The sequence below is a fragment of the Pollicipes pollicipes genome, unplaced genomic scaffold, assembly GCF_011947565.3.
Source record: "Pollicipes pollicipes isolate AB1234 unplaced genomic scaffold, Ppol_2.1 Scaffold_6138;HRSCAF=7277_pilon_pilon_pilon, whole genome shotgun sequence".
In the NCBI taxonomy this organism is placed as follows: Eukaryota; Metazoa; Arthropoda; class Thecostraca; order Pollicipedomorpha; family Pollicipedidae; genus Pollicipes; species Pollicipes pollicipes.
Window position 1 is genome coordinate 21,340,995 of NW_023596818.1, and position 21,662 is coordinate 21,362,656.

Sequence of the window (21,662 nt, forward strand, 5' to 3'; positions counted from 1 at the left end):
CCGCGGTCATTGCTGGAAGAGATATGATCGGCTTAGGATATCAGCGAGATTTTCGTGGAGTGACGAGAACGGAAACCGTGCTGCGAGGAGGCAGGAAACATTCGCATGACAGGTAACGGCAGAGCTGCTGGAGACGGCATGCTCTACGATTTTCATTATGACAGAATCAATGAACGCAGAACTTTAATTGAACGGCTTCGCGCAATGACCCGACTTGAAGATAGGGAGACATATGATTTTTTTCCAGACTGTAGGGACTGAGGAAAGGGATAAGTTCTAACTCACCATCTGGACAAATATCTCACCGATGACATCAAACCTGAGGCGGACGAGATGTAAGCAGATACCTTCGCCACAAGCCGAGACACGTTGGAGACAATGACCCCCAACCTGACCACGACCAGGGGTGAGAGAGACTTGACGCAGACACCGACACGTGGCAAACGCAATGTGGGCTGTGGGATGGTGCGCCCTGGCTGAACGCTCGGTGACCGCGTGAATTCATACACTTCAAAGCTAAATACTGAGCTGGCCAGGTGGCGCCACCCCGGCCGGCTTGCCGCCTCCCACCGTGGAGCAAATGCCTCACCACAGCAGCCTGCCCATCGTCTGCGGTCGGCCCCTAGATACTCTCGCTGGCGCCGCGTCGCGGCTTCAAGTGTACTGCCCGGCTACACTCCCTCTTAGAGTCGGAGCCGTGGCCCGGCTGCGCCACGGTCCAACGGCGGCACCGTATCAGGCCACGGGCTCCTCCGGTTGTCAACGAGGTGGTTGAGTTACATAAGCGCATCCAACAAAACGGGGCGTGGACGTTGATGGTGAGAACAAACACCTGGGCAGAATGCTGCCAGTTTTAGTCGCAGCTGCAGAAATGAATACCATTCTGCGGTCAGGTTTGATGTAATGAACCTGGAAAGACGTCTGCCGTTGCAGCGCAGAGCGCGAGCATGACTGGGGACGGTTGGTGGACGAAATCTGGATACAAAGCGCGCACAAACCAATTGGGTTAAACTTACAACACCTTGACTTGGGCAAGTGTGATTGGGGGTGGGGGGATGTCTGTTCAGTGGGGGAAATCTGACCGAGTACGAGGGCAGTTCTCTGCACGTGTCATGTTAGAAAGGCCCTGAATGTAGCCGTCGAGCTCCCACCCATAACCCACATGACGCCTGGCGGACAGGTCCAGAACTAGCCAGCTGAGAGTCTGGCCCCTCGGCCGCGCCGCGCCGCGCCGGCCTTTCCTCGATCGGCACGCGCCCGGCACCACCGCGGGCGACGTCAGGCGGCGGCGAGGCCAGCCGGGCACGCTCCGGCGGCCGGGGCGGCGCAGGCCAGTGTTCGGCGAGCGGCCGGCGGTGCGCTGGCATGGCGCAGGAGGCGGAGGGGGAGGCGGCCGAGACGGCCGAACGGCGGCCGGTCTCGGCACTGCGCGCGGCGGCACGCTTCTGGAAGTCAGCTGTGCTCGTGTTGACCCCACTGCTGGCGCTGCCCCTGCCGCTGCTGGTCGGCACGCAGGTCGGTAGGGTCCTCACTCGGGTTGCGCGTGCGTCGGGACAAGCCTCGCTCCTCATGCGTCGCTGCAGATTTGTCATTGTTTTGGAGATTGTACCCATTCTTCCGCAGGTGGAAATTCAGACGCTAAGCTTAACCGCCTGCTTCAATTTAGTTTGAGTTAGAGCTTCAAGTCAGTGCTGGATACACACTTGGAAGTGTGCGGGAGACGTTTGAATACAATGCTAATGGCTTCTTTTCTGCATGTTTCTTTCAACCGTTTACAGCTCGTTTAAAAGGCAAAATATCCCGGAATACGTTCATCGCCCGATGTGGCGCACTTCCTACATGGGTTTTCACTTCACGCAACCAATCCGTCGTTGGCGCGGGTCCGTGTTTGTGCGTGTGTGTGTGGGGTGGGGTGGGGGAGGGGGGGAGGTGACTTGTTGAGCCTTGAACGTACCCGCTCGCTACCTGTTCGCATAAGAAGCCTTCTCACTTGCTACTGGGAGGCGATGAAGCTTAGTTAAAGCAGCGGCTACGTGAAACAAGCAGGGGCGGATCCAGGGTTTCGTCAAGTGGGGGGAGGGCGGGGGGGGGACACGCAACAGTAGTGTTAAGCCCCCTTCCCCCCTATAAAAAGATCCTCGAAGTCCGGCCATCACATTTTAAGATTCTTAGATGATGGAAACCCGTCTTACTGTGCGCATCCTTAGCCAACCAGGCGTGGTGCGTTTGCTGATACCTGGAGCTTATTTATTTTCTCCAGATCATGGTGAATCCTGTCATTCTGACGCTAAGTTTTTCGAAAAAAATTGACAACATATGCTTAAGGTGGCTGCCAAGTACAATTCAAATCGAGCACGAACTTGATTCCAAGCATATTGACACCCAGCCGGCTGGTCGATGTGATCAGTCAATGACTGATGACTAATGCAGGTTTTTGCTTTGTTTTTTATGAAGGATATAAAAATATCTTAGCATTAAAATGTGCTATATAAAATGGATCATAATGTGATGCACAAACATAAAAGGTGTCACAAATTCAATGGCCAATCGAAATATCACATACGACGTCGGCGACATGTAAACTTATGTTCGACAATTGCGTGCACGAATTCATCGGCGCATATCCAACTATGCTCTAAGGCTGAGGCACCAAGGCGAACAGAGACGAAACGTGAGCGATCATGGGTGCCGCGGCAGGCCAACAAAGAAACCTCCGTAACTAGTACAGGGTCTTTAAAGCCTAGCGAGAAGAACCCAAGGCCAACGCGATGGGTCCCTGAAAGATCGGTAGTGCCCCGGCGGGCTGACATAGGGCCCCAGCCAAAGCATAGGGTCCTTTGAGGGGGCCAATGTGCGTGCGCGCATTCACGACCAGTGTGCGTGAATGAATGCCCTGTGCGATCAAGAGTGCCCGGGGAGAATAACAGATCGAGAGTGCCCGGGGAGATTAACAGATCAAGAGTGCCCGGGGAGATTAACAGATCAAAAGTGCCCGGTGAGATTAACAGATCAAAAGTGCCCAGGGAGATTAACAGATCAAGAGTGCCCGGTGAGATTAACAGATCAATAGTGCCCGAGGAGATTAACAGACCGGGCCGCGATGGGAGTGAACGGTCCTCCGCAAACGAGATCGAGGGAAGATAGCCCCAGGTTAATGTAGAGGGCTTCTGAGCACCGGTTAGCTCAATGCCTTACGTTATATTGTCCTCAGCAACAGCACAATGCCCGCTGAGCAAGCGGAAATAACCCGAGAGCAATATAAAGGGTCCCTGAGTAACTGGGTGTACCCCAGATATGGAACCCCAACAAAAGCGCAAGGGGCCTTTCGGGCAAATGGAAAGAATACGTGGAGGGCTCCTGATCGACCAATAGTGTCCAGGCATGCTGGCAGGAAGCACCCCAACAGCAGCGGAGGGCTTTACGAGAAAATGCAAGGAGATCGGAGCGACGTGGAAGGCTCCTGAGCAATCGGACTGACCCCGCAAGTAGACATATAGGGCCCCGGCAACAGCGCAACGCCTCTGGACGGCGTTTGGGTTTGTCCGCTGATGGGCTTCACTTTTGCCCGTGATTGTTCTTGGTCGTCTGGAGGCCCAGACTTTCAATTTTGTTTTGGTCTGTGCTTGAAAACTGCCCCGCTCACCCGGTCATGGGCCTTCAGAGTCTGTGGGTCCCTTCGGGGCGAAAGAGGGAAGCACGGCTCCATGGTGCCCCTTCTGGATCCGCCACTGGCCCGAACCGACCCCGAACTATCAAGTGTGCCAGAGCAGGCTATCTGGAGGGGTCCTGACAAGTGCAAAGCCTCCCCATTCAAATGAAAAGTATCCAAGACCTAATTTGGAGGGCCCCGAATGAGCGAGTAAGCCCAAATGAGTCAACAGGTGGGCCCCAGACAAGAGCGTAGGGCACTAAGCAAGTGTCAAAAAATTGGAAGGGCCCTGGACCGATGTAGAATGTCCATGAGCACATCGTGAGGGTGCCGGCAGGTCAACTGTGACGAACGTGAAGGGCCCCTGAGCAACCGAGAATCCCCCGGCATGTCAGCATATCAGGTTCCCTGGCTCTAACGTATATAGCGTTTCGGGCGAATGGAAAGAATCCGTGGAAGGTACCTGATTGACAAAGAGTGCCCGGCACGCTAGCAGGAAGGGCTCCAGCAACAGCGCAGGACCCTCCGAGAAAATGCAAAGAAATCAAGGGCAACGTAGAAGGCTCCTTACTGATCGGGTTGACCCGCATGTGGACATATAGAGCCCCGGAAAAAAGCGTAGGGCCTCTGAACAGCGCAAGCAGTCTTAAGACCTCTCAATTACCACCCTCTCAACCAGTGGGTAATAATTGTTGTCCACTCGTAGGGCTTTCACTTTGGCTTCCCATTGTTATTGGTCGCTTAGAAGCTCAAAGATGTTCAATTTTGTTGCGTTCTGTGCAAAAAAGCTGCGTTTGTTCGGCCGGCTATGACCCCCTCGGGGCTCATCGGTCCCATCGGGACCCAGGGGGGCCATGACCCCGTGGCCCCCTCTGGGTCTGTCCCTGCAAACAATGTATGAGTTCGTGCTTGGCTCCCTGCTGAAAGCATGGTCTCCCCCAGGAAATCGACACCCAATGGCCTGAGACGTCGAATGTGTCGTTGCATCCAACAACAGCCATTCATTACGCAGGTGACCGTCTTCGCGCAGTCTGTGACGGTCTCAATGCACACTCTTCTTGTATTTCAACTTTTGTAAAATAGTTGTGAAACACCATGTGCAAAGGATAAACAGGACGGCCGGAGTTATCCGGCGCGGGCTCGCCTGACCCACGGCACGCAGGGTGCCAGCTGACGGTCGGCTGGGGCTGTACTCGGCGTGCGCGGCCTCGCCTGACCCACGGCACGCAGGGTGCCAGCAGACGGTCAGCTGGGGCTGTACTCGGCGTGCGCGGCCTCGCCTGACCCACGGCACGCAGGGCGCCAGCTGACGGTCGGCTGGGGCTGTACTCGGCGTGCGCGGTCACGCCGCGCCCGGCAGTTCCAGGGGTATTACGAGCCAGACAAAAACGAGGCCTGCTGCGCACACAGGGGCGCTGTCTGAAGCTTGTATGAATGATATCGATGGACGAAAGGTTGACCGAGTCCTGAAGTTTCCTCTAGCCTAGCAACGAGCTTTGCTTGGCTTGCGGTTGCTAAGCTCATCATTTTATAAGCGATACCTGAACATCCTGCTCGCGTGCCATCTATCTGGTATGATTATATGGCACGTCGATGCGTTAGAAAGTTTGTATTAGCGTGTATTACCATACATTAGCTTACCCTGCGCAGTTGCTGGGTATTCCCCTACACCCGTTCTGCAGCGTCCAGGGTGCTGTTCGCAGTCGACCCGCGGTCAGGGAATGACATCACCGGTGACTTGTGCGTCAGAGGAGGGACTCCTGTCATGGACACTGCTGCGGTCATCAGGCAGGGACTCCTGCTATGAACACTGCTGCGGGCGTCAGGGAAGGGATTCCTGCCATGCACACTGCTGCGGTTGTCAGGGAAGGGACTGCTGTCATGAGCACTGCTGCGGTCGTTAGGGAAGGGATTCCTGCTATGCACACTGCGGCGGTCGTCAGGGAAGGGATTGTTGTCATGCACACTGCTGCGGTCGTTAGGGAAGGGATTCCTGACATGCACACTGCTGCGGTCGTCAGGGAAGGGATTCCTGCCATGCACACTGCTGCGGTCGTCAGGGAAGGGATTCCTGTTATGCACACTGCGGCGGTCGTCAGGGAAGGGATTGTTGTCATGCACACTGCTGCGGTCGTCAGGGAAGGGATTCCTGCCATGCACACTGCTGCGGTTGTCCGGGAAGGGATTCCTGCCATGCACACTGCTGCGGTTGTCAGGGAAGGGGCTGCTGTCATGAGCACTGCTGCGGTCGTTAGGGAAGGGATTCCTGCCATGCACACTGCTGCGGTCGTCAGGGAAGGGATTCCTGCCATGCACGCTGCTGCGGTTGTCAGGGAAGGGATTCCCGTCATGCACACTGCTGCGGTCATCAGGGAAGGGATTCTTGCCATGCACACTGCTGCGGTTTTCAGGGAAGGGACTGCTGTCATGAGCACTGCTGCGGTCGTTAGGGAAGGGATTCCTGCCATGCACACTGCTGCGGTCGTCAGGGAAGGGATTCCTGCCATGCACACTGCTGCGGTTGTCAGGAAAGGGATTGTTGTCATGCACATTGCTGCGGGCGTCAGAGAAGAGATTCCTGCCATGCACACTGCTGCGGTTGTCAGGGAAGGGACTGCTGTCATGAGCACTGCTGCGGTCGTCAGGGAAGGGATTCGATTTTCGACCACTACAGCTTTGACTTTGGTGAAAACAGGGATTTGTTTTATTGGGTATTTGTAATCGACGTTAACACATGAGCTAATGCTGGAGGTGGTGTCAACTATGAGCCATATTACCGGACCTATTTCTTCTTACACGTACGTTTTTTGTGTTTAATACATAATATTGTTATTCATTTGTACAAGATGCTCACATTTAGCTATATATACACACACACACACACACACACATATATATATATATATATATATATATATATATATATATATATATATATATATATATATATGCTATTTTATGATGAAAATTATTTATGATGGCAAAGAATGCATTATTAACATACTGCATCATCCATATCTTCAGACCTATGCCGTTCGATTTCACGATCACGATACCCATCAAAGAAAATTATGATGCTGGAAATGCCTAAGGTGTTGAAGTGTCTAAGCTTATTCCACACTGAAGCCGGTCATGAGTGGATTGTCTTGAGACGCTGGTCCCATTTTCCACTGCACGTCGAGGTGACTTCTGCCGTAACTTGACATTATTACTGCAGTGATCTCGCGCTGTTTTCGTTTCTGACACTCGGCTGGCAACCACTGAAGTGGTCTGTTTTGATCTGAGTGACTGCCGACAGCGGCCATTGGCGTATCACGAGAAAATCGGTGTTGGGAGATTGGACTGGTTTGTCGTTGCGTCGCCCCCTTTCACCGTTCCAGCCATTTGTTCCTTCCGGTCGTGGTGATTAACCAGCTCAAACTACGGGCTCACCGCTGATTGGTCCATGAATGGTCAGCGAATTATGAGCAGTCACATAAATATACATCTCGGAATAATCACACATCAAATCATATCGTGTCACGGTGCCGTGACCTCACACGCTGGCCTCGCCCCCCCCCCCCCCCCTCCCCCGTGTTCCCCCACCTCTGCCTCCGTGCATGCGTTCTCCTCCTGTGGAGTGGAAACAATTAAGTGAAACTTTATCGCATTTGTCAGAGAATGCAGGTGCCGTCACATATTCCAACATCCAGACTGACCACGCGGTACCGCCGAGGCCAATGACACCAACATACGCCCGCTACTCGTGATCTTTGCCGCGGTTGATGCTGCTTTGCCGTGGTATCACGCTGGGCTCAAACCACAAAAACGAAGATAGCAACCAATCAGACTTTCCCCCGAAAACCCAGCTGGCCTTCACATGCCCACGGATGGCCTATGCCAGCCGTCTACACGGCTTGGGCCCGCACGGCGTGGGCATGCTGGAGTAAAGGCCGGATAGTGTCCTCAGCCGGTCAGTGACGGTGTTCGCGCTCAGGCGGTAGTCTTATGATTCTGCTTTGCAGTCCTGTAACGCAAGGCTTGACTAGAGCGATTCAGTTCCCTATCCCAGGCGCTGGTTATGCGCAGTCTATACCGACTAACGGGCCTGTCGACCATGCCGATATGCAAAACACTGAGGACTCAGTCGTGTTCCAGGCCCCGGGACGGTTCAGTGTGACGTGCCACGACCTTGAGCGTCGCTGTGAATAGCTAAACGCCTGGTAACCTTGTTGTCGAGAAAAGGCGGACAAGGACCCCACCTCCGGCAGACTACCAAGGCCATTAGAGGCCCTCACGCCTAACATTTACTTTACCGCTTTTCCCACTACCCACCGGTGGGCCCACTCACTTGAAATCAGGTGTACTCACCCGTTACCCACCTGTTTGCATTTTCCAAAAAGCTCTGTTGTAAATTATAGAAGAGTTCTAGAAAGTTGGACCTAAATATACCCTTTCATGTTGATAACTTCTAAGATGGTGTAAATGGAGCTAGTATGAATAAAAGAGCTATTATCATGACATTATGGCTCATTTCTCGAAGCATCTACCCGACATTGCGTACACGTCTAACTCATATCCGCGCCGGCACCCGTGTTGTATCATTCGGAAGAAGCGAGCTCACTGTCCTGCCAGCTGAATGACAGGCTACCCTGATAATTATTATTTTTATTCACGCTGCAATACGCGTTTGCATCCCAGTTAGGCTCAGCCATCTTTTGACGTTGCCAGATCAAGATCACATTTGAGGTAAGATCTGACTAGGCGTAACCAGATTCAAGCCGCATGTGCTATAAACGGGTCGGGCTCATGGAAGCCAGCACAGCGGCCAGGCCCACCAGAGGTAGCAAAGATCATAGCCTCATGAGAACCATTGCATGCCGGGCGATCCCACTGGAGGCAGACGCCGCTAGGGCCGGTACTGCTGGCGGCCTTACCAGAGCCAGCGCGGCGACCTGTCCCACCAGGCCGGCGTTGCTGTGCCGACGCGGCGGCAGATCCCAACAGCACCAGAGCACCCCCTACCCCTCCTGAGCCGACCTAACCGCAGGACCGCACCCAAAACTCCGTGGCGACCCTTGCTGCCGAGGTCCATGAACAGTGGCCGGGCTCCACAAAGCCAGTAAAGGGCCGCCCGCCAGCTCCCGCCTAGAGGTCAGTCTGTCCTGAGCCAGCGCGGTGGCCGATCACTAGACGGACCCTCTTGCGGTTCAGTACTGGTGTCCACAACAGAAGGTGAGACACCCTCATTATCAGGGGCATGCCACCTTTTTATGCATTTTATTGCCTTTTACCTTTTTATGCTTTTATTTTTATTGGTATGCATTCCAGATTTCCCTATATCCGTCTGAAGAGCTCCGGATTTTGACTTGAAGTAGATGCACCAAAGAGAGAAATGGCATTGGACTTCTTGCTCACCACGTTGAACGAGCATCCTGACAAGCGTTCTATGTAACGTTTGCAATACCGCAGTCGGCCAAAACGCTTGTCCAGTGGGATTATGAAAGCGTAAAACATTCTCTTTAGGGGAAAACATGCATAAATATGGGGCCATGGTCACGCGAATTTAACGAAGCGTCACACTTTTGCTTTATTTTATTCCTCATGACAATATGCCCAGTGGCTCCTTTCGAAGCGCACTTTGACTTGTGGACATATTGTTTACTTCGATGCTCAGTTCGTTGCAAGGCTGTGTCTATTGGTGGGTGTACGCCAACAATATATCACGTGGTCTATTGACAATCATGCTCAAACTTCCACCAGTGCACTTTTCGATGAAAAGATTACGCCGTCCACTGTTTCCAGTTACGAGTATTCATCTCTACTGACATTCCAATCACGAGCATTCATCTTTTCTGACATTCCGATCGCGAGCATTCATCTCTGCCGACATCATTCCTACCCGCATATGCCGGAGAACATGGTAGCTTTTTCTCTTTATCATGCCAAGTTGCATGCAAATTCTGGGCGAAATAGACGTGAAATCCCTGTGCCCCTGGGGGCGGGGATGTAACTGCATGCAGCTGCAATTGCGAATGCTACGATGAACATCTCACTTAATTGTCTCGCATGTGGGCCAAGATCGTCCATTCCAGAAAAGGAGCCGGGGGCTATAATGAAAACAACTTGCAGTGCCGTATTGTAGTACCGTGGCACAACGTCGACCGTGCAGTTGGGCCTAAAAAGAGTGCTAATTACTTGCTTGTCACATCATTTTTACGGTGAGCGTATTTACCAATGCATCTGTTAGACATGACCGGTCGTGAGGTTTCACCTGAGTATTCTTTCTGAAACATGTCCAGGGCTGGCAAACTTCCCTCGAAAGAAGCTCCGGCGACACCCAAAGCCCCTGAAAAGACCGACTAGCTATCCTAAATGTGCAGTCATAGACACTCGAACTCTTTAAGCAATGCCATGCTAACTCTTGAGCTGCAGCGTGGACTTTCATCATTGGCATTTTGTGGTGTCATGAAGCGATATCATAAGTGACTTTTAAAGGGCCATTGCTACGTTTCGTCGTAATATTTTGTTGCTGGGATCATTGTAAAATGTTATATGGGTGTCCTCAGAACGCCCCGGGGAGATTTTTTATCAGCGTCAGTTTATCTACAGGATTCTATCTATACCTTAAGCTTGCTTACAAATCACAACTCATCGTCGCCAAATCTCACCCAGCCTGGTGGCGTGATTTTCCCTGCGTCTCCTGGAATTTCCAATGCCGTTTGAGTTGACTCATGTAAACTGCAAGACGCTCAGTAGTTCCGAATAGCTATAGCAGCAGGACAACATTCATCAACGGACTTACCCAGCCTTGCAGGCAACCCGGTGCCTCTGACTGCTATGACGGTACAGAACCAGCCGACGGGCTCCGGACAGCACGCTAAGCTCTATGGCATGGGCGCATCATGTCATCGGACAGGATCTTAACATGCAGCAGCTAACTGGCGGCTGCGAAACCCCTTGAGAGTTGAGGCACAGAGTCGGACATTAGGTTTGTTCCAAACGACACCATAGCTCAATTTTTCGAAGGTTTGGGACAGTACCCTCTGTCCTTTATCCGCACAATCGGCTGCCCCGAAGTAAAAAACTTCAACATTTTATGCACAACATATTACATAACACGGCGAGCAGCTTAAACGCTTATTAGGTCCTCTTTAGCGAGCGGTAAAAACAATTACCATCATTTTTCATTAGCGCTGTGTTATTTCAGCCCTCTTCTTACGCGTTATTAATGGGTTGTTCCTTGAACTACCACCCGCAATTCCCTGTTTACATATCGATTGAACGGGTGGGCGATGCATAAACATCCTGTACCGACGACCGCCTACTTCATGATTGATGTTTATCTTCTCCAGTCAGTGTTGTTTATTGCCGCTCATCATCGTCCCGCGTCACGGAAGTAATGAACCAAATGAAGTAACCCATCGAGATAATGCACTGACATTACGACAGGCATTTTCTACCTGGATAGATGTCACGAATGGGGATGTCCTGTTCGTAGCACTGCCCAATAATAGACGATGGATCACGGAAGTGGCCTGCCAGGATGGACAATGGGAGTGTTTGCAAGCGCGTCACTTTCTTAAAGCGGCTGAGGGTGCTGAGCCTATAAGGTTTACCTAACCATGCGCGAAACCCGATTTCTTCCAAGATTTCGGTCACTTTGATTTACTTCCCCGATATAAAAAACCGTCGATTCCAGAATTGTTTTCCTGGGGAGAAATTACCTTCTATTTCAAGTCGATGTGAAGCTGTTTTCTCGTAAACAGCTTAGAATGTGATGTAATTCAAAAGAAAAACATTTTAGTAATTCGAGCCCTTGTAATTGACGAAACCAATACCGTTTGGTTGATTGCTCATCGAAAATGTCCCAAGGCGCAAAAGACGGTTTTGTTTATTATAGCAAGGCTTGACACGTACGCGGGAAAGCCTATTCCAACTTTGGAAAAACCTGACACCGTACACACACACACACACACACACACACAGACATATATATATATATATATATATATATATATATATATATATAAGGTTAAATTGAGGGAGGCTCAGCGGGCCGTGGAGAAGGCTCAAGGCAAGATTTCGCGAGGAGCCCAAAGTGTAAAAATTGGCACCCATAGACATTTGCCTTTGTACTTGGTTGGAGTAGGGCATGCGCAGCGGATCCTGGTTAGCATGTAGTGGACGCTGTATGGAGCGGGTGCCTGCTTCGTGCAGACGTTCCTTCGGAGCATGGCGGACGTCATGGATCGGCTGCCCCTGCTGTGCCGCAGCGGGAAGCACCAGAGTCGCTGGGCCGTGTTTGTCGCTCGGCTGGCTGCACAGTAATTATACCCTTTGACCCGGCCCCCGACCGCACGAGCTGAGCTGACTAGCCTCGGCCCGCGCTCCTCAGGAAGCACTATGTGGCTACTGCATCATCATCATGGCCGCCTACTGGATGACCGAGGCTATCCCCATCCCGGCGACGGCGCTGCTGCCCGTCGTGCTCTTCCCGCTCACAGGTGAGATGGGGCTTCGCGGGCTGCATGTCAAGGAGTCACGGTCAAGCCTGTCGGGCCGCCGCTCCATGCCATGGAGGGACCACATTCCATTGAAGATTAGGGTTGTTCACGACGATGACCGCCTACCACGCTCGAATAGCGCTACGCCAAACGGCGAAGTCATCCTTCATATCAGTATGCCAGATTCCGAGGAAGCCCATCGTATAACCTACCCAAATAAGCATTCTTTATATATATATATATATATATATATATATATATATATATATATATATATATATATATGCCCAAGCAGCAGTTTTTCTCCAAAGAAAACTTTCTTGAGCAGCGTGTTTGTTTTGTAGAGAAGACACGCCCTTCAGCACCAGCTCGTCCTCTTAGTGTGTCGGGGCCGGTGTCCGTGAGTTCTCCTCGCGCCGGTCTGTCGCCAGGCGTGCTGTCCACCAAGGCCGTGTGTGGTCAGTACGTGACGGCGGCCAACATGCTCTTCATCGGTGGCCTGATGGTGGCGGCGGCCGTGGAACACAGCGGCCTCCACCTCCGGATCGCGCTCTGGGTCCTCATCCACATGAGGGCCGGCGTGAAGTGGTGAGCCATCCGGTTTCTATGCTAGTCACAGCCACAGGCCTGTTTGTCGCCTTCGCAGATGGGTTGGCCTCGTGTTGAGGGCGCCACGTGACTTGTGACACGCAAATATGATGGTTGAATGTGTGGTGTACGCAATGTTCTGCTGAGATTTGCCAGAAAACATAACACAAATTAGGTCACGTCATATTAGCATCCATTCTGTCTTCACCCTTCTTGTGTTGCTGCTGCTCACCATGTTTCTGTCTGACGATTTTCAGGCTAATGTTTGGCTTCATGTTCGTCACTATGTTTCTATCCATGTGGATATCAAACACAGCGACAACGGCGCTGATGACACCCATCATTGAAAGAATCATCCACATACTGATGGAGCCCAGCCCGCTGCAGACGAGTACGGACGGGTGAGTCATCGGCGTCACGTGATGGTGGGTGGCTTAAGTGACACCGGTATGAGTCACTGGTCGTGTGGTGTAGAAGCGGGCGGTGGTTCGCCTGTCTCGCGTGATTATTGCCGAGTGGAGGGTCGGATCTCTGCGCTGCGGCCAGCCATGTGGCGACCTGGGCGCCAGTGCATACCCTGGGATCTGGGTTGCACTCATCATCGTCGTTCCGTACAACCCATACTCAGTGTAGCGTTTTCACGAAGATTGGATGGAACCTCTCTTTGTGTTGATGCCTGTAATAATGGGAATGACGCCATATCGTTTTCCACACGCTCACATTAAATTTCCCACTAATCTTAAGGCCAGCAATATTTTGTCGCACTTGCCTTTTACGGGATTACCGAGGTTTTTGTGTTGATATCCTTTCCACGTTGACAAGTTTCCATATTTCAGCAACCAGGCAGCTAGACGATATTAGAACAGCGACAGCCAAGGTGGCGACAACCACATGCTCAGAGCTATTTACGCGCGATCGGTGGTGATCGACATTCGCATTCGATTTGAATGCCGGGAGGTATTAAGTAATGCTGGGAGCAGGCGTGAGATGAAAGCCGACTTCGGCTTTGGTTCCACGAAGCAGCAGATTGCCTGTAGCAGCTTCGGCTCTGGCTTCGGCTTCTAATAATTTTTTGAATCATGATCTAAGGTTCGGTCTCGTGCGACCTTGAAAGGCCGTCCCCGACTTCGTCTCGTGAACTTTTTCATTTCAGTTTTTACTTTACTTCGCAAAAACAAACGCCCGTTCTGTCACTCCAATATGTCTACTACACAACCTTTCCAGCCCGCGGCACACATCTGAATGGGGAATCTGGGCCACCATATTACTCATGATTTCTGAGTTACGTTCCTGAGTCATAGTGCTAGTAATTTTAATACTGTTTTGTGCTGGGCAAGATATGCAACGTAATGTTTGGTAATTTTCGTGCTGCAATAATATTCCCCAAAACACTTCGAGATTTGCATTAATGTAATGTTATTAAAATTATTCTACAAGATTAAAAGTTCGCCTTATCGGCTCGTACAGCCAACCATGAGCTCATTGTTAAACGTGGGCGTGGTTCATGCGCGTGACCAACAGTTTGCCATTCAACATCTACAAGTTGGTAGCGTCCAGATCCGTAGTAAGGACAGTCAAGTCATACTGCCCTTCGGCGAAAACGAAAACGCTGAATAAGTTCATAAACTCAATGGGGAAACTTTTGTCGCTTCTGAAGCTTTCAGTTTTGCACGCTTCTGGAGAAATAGCATGCTAAACAAGGGCCTGCCAGCCATTGGAAGCTGGCCCGGACCTACAGATGGCTTTTAACAACCCACTGGAGCTTCTGAGCAGCCTGGAGACATCAGGACCACCATCAGACAACTTGATGCCCTGTCTGATGCCCTCCCATGATGCTCCTACGAAGCCTGAACCCCCAAACTCTGCAACGGTGACAATCATGGGAGGCAGTGCCAACGAGGCGAACGTCTTCATGCCAATACTCCCGCCAATCCTCTCTGACATGCCCTTCGAGTTCCAACAGATCACCCTTCCTGTCAAGCTGAGCTATGCCGCAACTATGAACAGCAGCCAAAGCCGGTGTCGGAAGGTGACAGGTCTTCATCCGACTTCAGCCGGTATTCCTCTATTCTGCCGGGTTCAGACTTCCGTCGGGTGCTCCGGGTGCAACCGATCAGTTCATCCTGTTCTGGCGGATCCAGGTTTCCGTCCGGTGCTCCGGGTGCAGCCGAACTGTTCATCCTGTTCTGTTGGGTCCAGCTTTCCGCCGGGTGCTCCGGGTGCAGCCGATCTGTTCATCCTGTTCTGCCGGGTTCAGCTTTCGGCCGGGTGCTCCGGGTCCGGCCGACCTGTTCATCCTGTTCTGTTGGGCTCTGCTTTCCATCGGGTGCTCCGGGTGCGGCCGATCTGTTCATCCTGTTCTGCTGGGCTCAGCTTTCGGTCGGGTGCTCCGAGTGCAGCCGACCTGTTCATCCTGTCGGCTGACTGCAACACCAGGAATGTGGTATGCAGGAAAACAGGGTAACCGCGTTATTTCCTGGCTCAGGCATAAAGCTGCGCCAGGATGGTAACGCGAACCGGTGTTCAGCCTGCGCTCGCCATCGTTACACTGCGATGGACACGGCCTTGGCTAACCAGCGTTTCAACCGTCCGCTGCTGGGAGTGCCCGAGCCACACAGGGACCGCAATACCGTACCTCGGAGGCACGGGTTTAGTTGTCTTTTTAACAAAAATTGTTCCGAATGCTTCGCATGGGTGATTTTGGGTCCATAGCACCTGCTAAGCATAGCTTGCCGTGTGTACCCTGAACCCACCACCCAAGTCGTACCGTCCAGTTCAAAGGATAATTCTGCCTTCGCCCTTCCGTCAGACAGGGAGGCGGAGGGGCTAACGTCGCACAATGCTGCGGCACGGCCGCCCCGGGCCTGGGTTGACCCTCGTTGGCCAGTTGCTAGCTGACCTTTCCATTTCAGTCGCGCCAAACGGTGCGCCCGCTCTGAGACTCGTGCCCATTCCTGCTATATTACGAGTCCAGCATCTTTCCCCTAGAACCCGGAGGCGGCACACGTTACAGAGCGCAGGCGGAACACGTTATTTAGTCGGGATGGGGTGGGGTCGGCTGAAGTCCCCTTCCCCCGCCTTGGGATTCATTCCGTCCAATTTTGAGATAAAAGCAGGTCAAATCCGCGAAGACACCCGTAGGGGCATATTTCATATTTGCTCGAGGCTCAGCCCCCTGACTCACTTTGCGAAACTGACTCACTTTGAATGATTCACTTGACTCACTTTGCGCCCCGAGCATGTGCCCATCCTCGGGGCGATCGTGATCCCACTGGCTGTACGGCTGGCTAAGCAATGATTTAGTAGGGCCGGGACCTGCTACGTGTCAGAAATTCTCACGGAAAATTTGTGACTGGCGTGCAGGTTCTGCAGATTGCCTGTTGGTGCTTACTGTCGGTCCCTGTGAGGCTGAGCATCTGGTGATGAAGTGTTTCTGAGAATGTGTTGACTGTTTTTCTCCTGGAGCTGATCTGCAGCTGGACATTTCGTTGGAGCGTGTCCCACCATTAAATACCACTGCAAATACAAACACCTAACACGAGTGGAGCACTCCATCATAAAGTCAATGACAGCTATCTGTAATTGCTATTTCTTTGTATCACGTCTTTCTTCAGTACGCAAACATCCCTGGGCATCCCAGCTAGTGAATGCATAAGTAGTGAATTAAAACCACAACGCAAGCGAACCCAAGCGACCGCAACATACGCATCTCGCATTATGCGTATGCTCCAAACGTATGCAGATATGACTGCATTTGATTGGCAGTTTACTTTAGACCTATTGCCAGCGTATGCTACTCCAAGGAACTACTACATCCAGCATGCATACTCGCATGCGGATACGCTGTTGAGACGCCGCTGATGTATGTATCGTCATGCACAACCGGTGCTTGGCCCCACGTGGAGTCGGAGTTTATTCCGAAATCCACCATACTTCATGTAATTCTGTGAAGACTCCATTTCAGTGGAAGAAGAAATGAGGTGAGCTGGATTTGGAATTACGCGTCATTCTGGGCATCCGAGGCTTTGCCGTCGTCTTTGTGAAATTTGAGCTGACGGTACGGGCAGGTTGCAAGCGATAGATGGCGGAAAGTACCAATATTGCACCTGATCGCTGTCCTATTTGTTGACCCTTGTTTAAGAGATTAGATTGATCGTTTGATACGGGCATGACAGTGTTTTCATCTCTGTCTATAACAGTATAGAGGCATACCAAAACGTTCTGGCTAGAATCACTGGTAAGTCGCGAAATTGAATGTAAATTATTGTCACCGAACTCGATGCTGTTCGTGATTTCAGGCCGGCGTTGGGCGTGAGTCGCCAGCGTCTGTCGGCGGCGCTGTACATATCGGTGGCGTATGCGGCCAACTGCGGCGGCACGGGCACACTGACCGGCACCAACCCGAACCTGGTGCTCGTGGGCCAGCTGCAGGAGTGAGCACGCGCGCGCAGCAGGGGCAGAGCTAGGGGCGGACTGGTCCCCCTCCCCCGCGGAAACGGCCGGCAGTGTCGTTTTGAAAAATCACTGCGGCAGGGCTGGGCGGAATGTGTGATGACTCATGGAGCTATATTGTACCCGAGAACGAGCAACAAAAAAAAAAACAACAAAAAACTGGACTTTTCCACTTAGCTCACTTCATGTCCAAAAAATACATTTCCGCCTCAGACATGGATGAACGGAGACCTGAATGGCTGCATCTCACGCCATGCTATAAGCAGCTGAGCCATACGCAGGCAATGCTCGTTATCACCTCCGTTAACCACGCGCTTCGCTCCAGTGGTGGCGTCGCCGGAGACGTCTCGTCTGCTTCGCCCCCAGGCTGTACGGCTCCAAGACGGGCCTGACGTACACCACGTTCATGATGTTCGGCGTGCCTGCGATGCTCCTCTGCACCCTGATCGCCTGGATCTGGCTGGTGATTCTCTTTCTCGGCGTCAGACAGTTCAAGTGCGTGCGTCATGCCGTCCAGCCGTGCGCGTGCAGCAGCTTCGGTGGCCCGCGCGCGGCTGTGCTACCCTCTGTGATCGAATTGGGAACGTATCGTTTCCGTATGACAAACCAGGGTTGCGGCTGAGGACAACTTACCTCGCAAACTTGTGATAATCTCTAGTTCATGACATAACTCGCATGGAGGGTGCAAGACGCATTCTGATGAGCAGTCGGTGATGGTATTTGGTTTATGACATGTCCCAGTTTGTGGACCATTAGCGCCGCTCAGTTTGTGATCATCTTGCTCATTACTCATGGGGCATGCACCTCTCACGCAAGCGACAGGTGCAGAAGCAATGGTTCTGAACAGCCAACGATGACATCTGGTACAGGGCATGCTCATGCAGCGGACATGGAATCAGTGACCCTGCACGGCTCATGACGTGGTCACTGGCTCATGTCACTCTTACGGAAGACAACAACTAGAATGACAGTGGTCTCAGTTCGTCACACATCCTTGTGGCAGGGAGAGACCAATGGTTTCTGGCTGACGGCTACCCGCTCGACAGGTGCGGCACCAGCGGCGACGCTCGGTTCGCGGAGGTAAAGCGTGCCTTGCGTCAACGTTACGAGGATCTGGGGCCGATCACGTTCCACGAGCAGATGGTGACGGCGCTGTTCTTGGTGGTGGTGGTACTGTGGTTCACCCGGGATCCACTCATCGTGACCGGCTGGCTGGAAGTGTTCTCAGTGAGGTGAGTCCAGGGAAGGCGCTCATCTTGAACAAACATGGCGGACTGCTTGACTGGATGGATTCGCGGCGTAAGTCCTAGCTGGTCAAAGCTTGTTACGAAGGTCTGAACCCAGCACCCTATGAAAGCAGTTCTAGTTCCATGGAATTTTCGCCACCAGATGTCCGCTTGTCGCGCTATGTCGTGGACCGGTTTGCCTTGCCTCAGCACGGCTATTGTCTAATGGCCGATGGACGGTCAAGCTGAGGTGTACCGCCGCGTTTTCTGGGGCGCCACGCATCTGCCACACATTGGTCAGGGCGTCCGACGTACTATCAGCTGAACTGCAAGGACGGAAAGCTCAAACGTAGCTGGAATGCTCGCGGATGGCAAGCACCGAGAAAGCTTTGTATGCTCGGTGTTGAGTTAGTCTAATTCTGAACGCACACGAGACGCACATCCGAAAATGTCAGTTTCAATCAATGCCTTGACGATTCTCTCGCAACGGTCGAAGGGCCTGCACTGTGCAAGACTGCAAGCTAGAACGTGCTCCACAAACTTGGATTCTCGCCGATGTATCGTTTGAGTCGGGTCAAAAATGGAACGGGCCCATGAAGTTTGATGTGGGGTGTGCATTACATGGCATTCCATCCTTGGTTGTGGAAATGATGCCGCAGTACACACATACAAGGCCACCAGTCTGATCTCCGAACATTGATAATCGCAAGGTAATGCTCCTTTTGTATGAATGACAACCAAACAAGGAAAGAAAAAGCAGACGATTGTTTGCGCGCTCACGTAACATTTATGTTGTTTCCGTGTATCTGCCTTTTTGTACCAAAAGGCCTTGTACCTTTGTCCTCGGTGTTATTTTCGTGGCAATTCTAACATTCCCTGTGCGGTGTTCGGCAGGATAAGTGATGCAACTCCTGCAATACTCGTCGTGGTTCTGATGTTCATGATACCGGCCAAACCCAACTTTAAGTGGTGGAACAGTAAGTGTGCTGTTTACGGCATCTATTTTAGGCACATAACATATCTTCAGCGTCATGCGTCCGGGTATGCACTGTGAGGATGCTGAGATATTTTGGCTAAGATTCGCGATGGGAGATGGGATGATGGTAAAGTCACTTGCACTGTATGGGCTCGCGTACGCAGCGTTTATCCATAGTGCGCAATAAACGCAAGATGGGATCTTCTGTACCCATCAGATGGGCGTGCAGAGCCTGTCGTACAAATATGAGCAGGAGTAGCACGCAAACGCCCATGATGTTTGGGAATGACCGAAGCATTACACCATAAATTTTTTACTGCAGTCTTAAAATCGAATGGGAGACGAGAAATAGGCCGCAAATGTACTATTTTCGGCACTCATGTCTCTTCAGGTGAGTTTTAAACTTCCAAAATGTCTCTCTGTCTGCCAAAATATGGTACATTTTGCGGTTGATGGTTGTCTCGCACTCGAATTTGAGACTGCATCCAAGATCACACGGTGTGATGTTGCTAAATATGCACAGTCTCGGAGAACGCCTGCTATTAATAAATGACTGAAATGACTACCATCATTGCCTGTCATTGCGTGTTATGCAGAGCACAATCATCTACTTCCAGAAGGAGACATTAGCAGGTAGCTTTCGTCCTCTGTACACAGTGGTGAGCATTCGCTCAGTGTCTTGATGCTGTTTTCATGCTTCGCAGAAACGCGTAGAGACACAACTAAAGTGAGCGAAGGGCTTTTGACGTGGAAGGTGGTGCAAGAGAAGGTTCCGTGGGGGGTGATCATTCTACTCGGTAAGAAATAAATTCTGCAGATCACCATAATCGGTGCATGGTTATGCTTAGCACCGATTGTCCCGACAACAGGGTCAAAGTTTGTTCACATGTGTTCGTGCCATGTGAGCAGTATTTCAATCAACTGCTGACGCTGTTGCTATTTATTCCAGCTATTGGGTTCGCGGTTTGCAGCTCCGTGCCGACATACTGAGTCCCCATACCGACATACTGTGTTAGCGGTTTGCAGCTCCAATGCGACACATTGAGTCTCCATGCCGACATGTTGAGAAGCAGTTTGCAGCTCCATGCCGACATACTGAGTCCCCATGCCGACATCTTGAGATCGCGGTTTGCAGCTCCATGCCGACATACTGTGTCTCCATGCCGACATATTGAGTTTACGGTTTGGAGCTCCATGCCGACATAATGTTGACTACGTTTGCCGCATTATTAGGTTGTGTTTACACGTGTACAGGCCTTTGTTCACTTGGTCTGAAAGGCGGTTTGGCCATGCTCGACGGGTTTTTCACCCGCACATACCACATCAGTATAATCGGCGCAGCGTGACTGTCACCTCCAAGTGCCGGGTGCCCTCGTGTGACCCCAGGTGACCTCTTCCCCAGGGGGCGGCTTCGCGATGGCTCGTGCCGCCAAGGACTCCGGCCTGTCGCAGCTGCTGGGCGACCAGCTGACGTTCGAGCTGCCGCCGGTGGCGCTCGTCTTCATCATCTGCTTCTTCACGGCGTTCCTCACCGAAGTGTCGAGCAACACGGCCACGGCCACCATCCTGCTGCCCGTGCTGGCGGCCGTGGCGCAGCGGGCGCGCATCAACCCGCTCTACCTCATGCTGCCCACCACCCTCACCTGCAGCTATGCCTTCATGCTGCCGGTGGCCACGCCGCCCAATGCCATCGTGCACCAGGCGGGCCAGCTGAAGACGTCGGACATGATGCGTGCCGGTCTGCTGATGAACCTGCTCTGTGTCGGCGTCATCACGCTGCTCACCAACACGCTGGGCGTCAGCATCTTTGAGCTGCACACTTTCCCAGCCTGGGCCAACGGCACCGTGGCGGCGCCGACGGAATAAGCGGGGGGGTGGGGGGGGGGGGGGGGGGGGGACACAGCACGGCGAGCCCCTGCGGAGAGAAGCGGCCGTGAGCCGCTCTCTCGGCCCGCGCGGGGACTCGGTCCACCCAGAGACCTGCACAGGCTGGCATTACAATGATTTATGCCGGACACAAAAGTGGATGGCTCCGGGTGATCCGGTTGTGGTTAGACCCGCCGCTTTTTCACTTTGTAGCCCGTGAACTGTGGCTGGCAAGATGACGTTGTCTGATAACAATTTCGTTTAAACCTCCCAGCGAAATCCACCTACTTTCGAGCGTGGCCATTCGAGAGACTCGCCGTGCTGTGGTACCTGCATAAAGCTTACATGAAGCACGAAAAGGGATAGGGTGCCGCTATTCGTAGCGTCGCAAATGACGCAATATGCAGGTGAAGAACAGC

The 21,662-nt window shown here is 52.3% G+C and overlaps 1 protein-coding gene across 1 annotated transcript; it reads left to right on the top strand.

Annotated features, from left to right (window-relative positions):
• Positions 1–1,366: 1,366 nt before the first annotated feature.
• On the top strand, positions 1,367–21,255 carry LOC119105792 (solute carrier family 13 member 5). Its single transcript, XM_037229312.1, has 10 exons — positions 1,367–1,515; positions 12,027–12,135; positions 12,567–12,723; positions 12,981–13,124; positions 17,022–17,156; positions 17,542–17,670; positions 18,222–18,407; positions 19,296–19,378; positions 20,082–20,174; positions 20,780–21,255. The coding sequence occupies exons 2-10, from the start codon at positions 12,057–12,059 to the stop codon at positions 21,241–21,243; spliced, it is 1,470 nt and encodes a 489-aa protein (XP_037085207.1). The 5' UTR covers positions 1,367–1,515; positions 12,027–12,056; the 3' UTR covers positions 21,244–21,255.
• Positions 21,256–21,662: the final 407 nt, after the last annotated feature.

Coding starts and splice junctions, on each gene's coding strand:
- LOC119105792 (XM_037229312.1), top strand. CDS start 12,057: ATGGCCGCCTACTGGATGACCGAGGCTATCCCCATCCCGGCGACGGCG. Junction 12,724..12,980: donor ATGAGGGCCGGCGTGAAGTG/GTGAGCCATCCG, acceptor GACGATTTTCAG/GCTAATGTTTGGCTTCATGT. Junction 13,125..17,021: donor CTGCAGACGAGTACGGACGG/GTGAGTCATCGG, acceptor TCGTGATTTCAG/GCCGGCGTTGGGCGTGAGTC.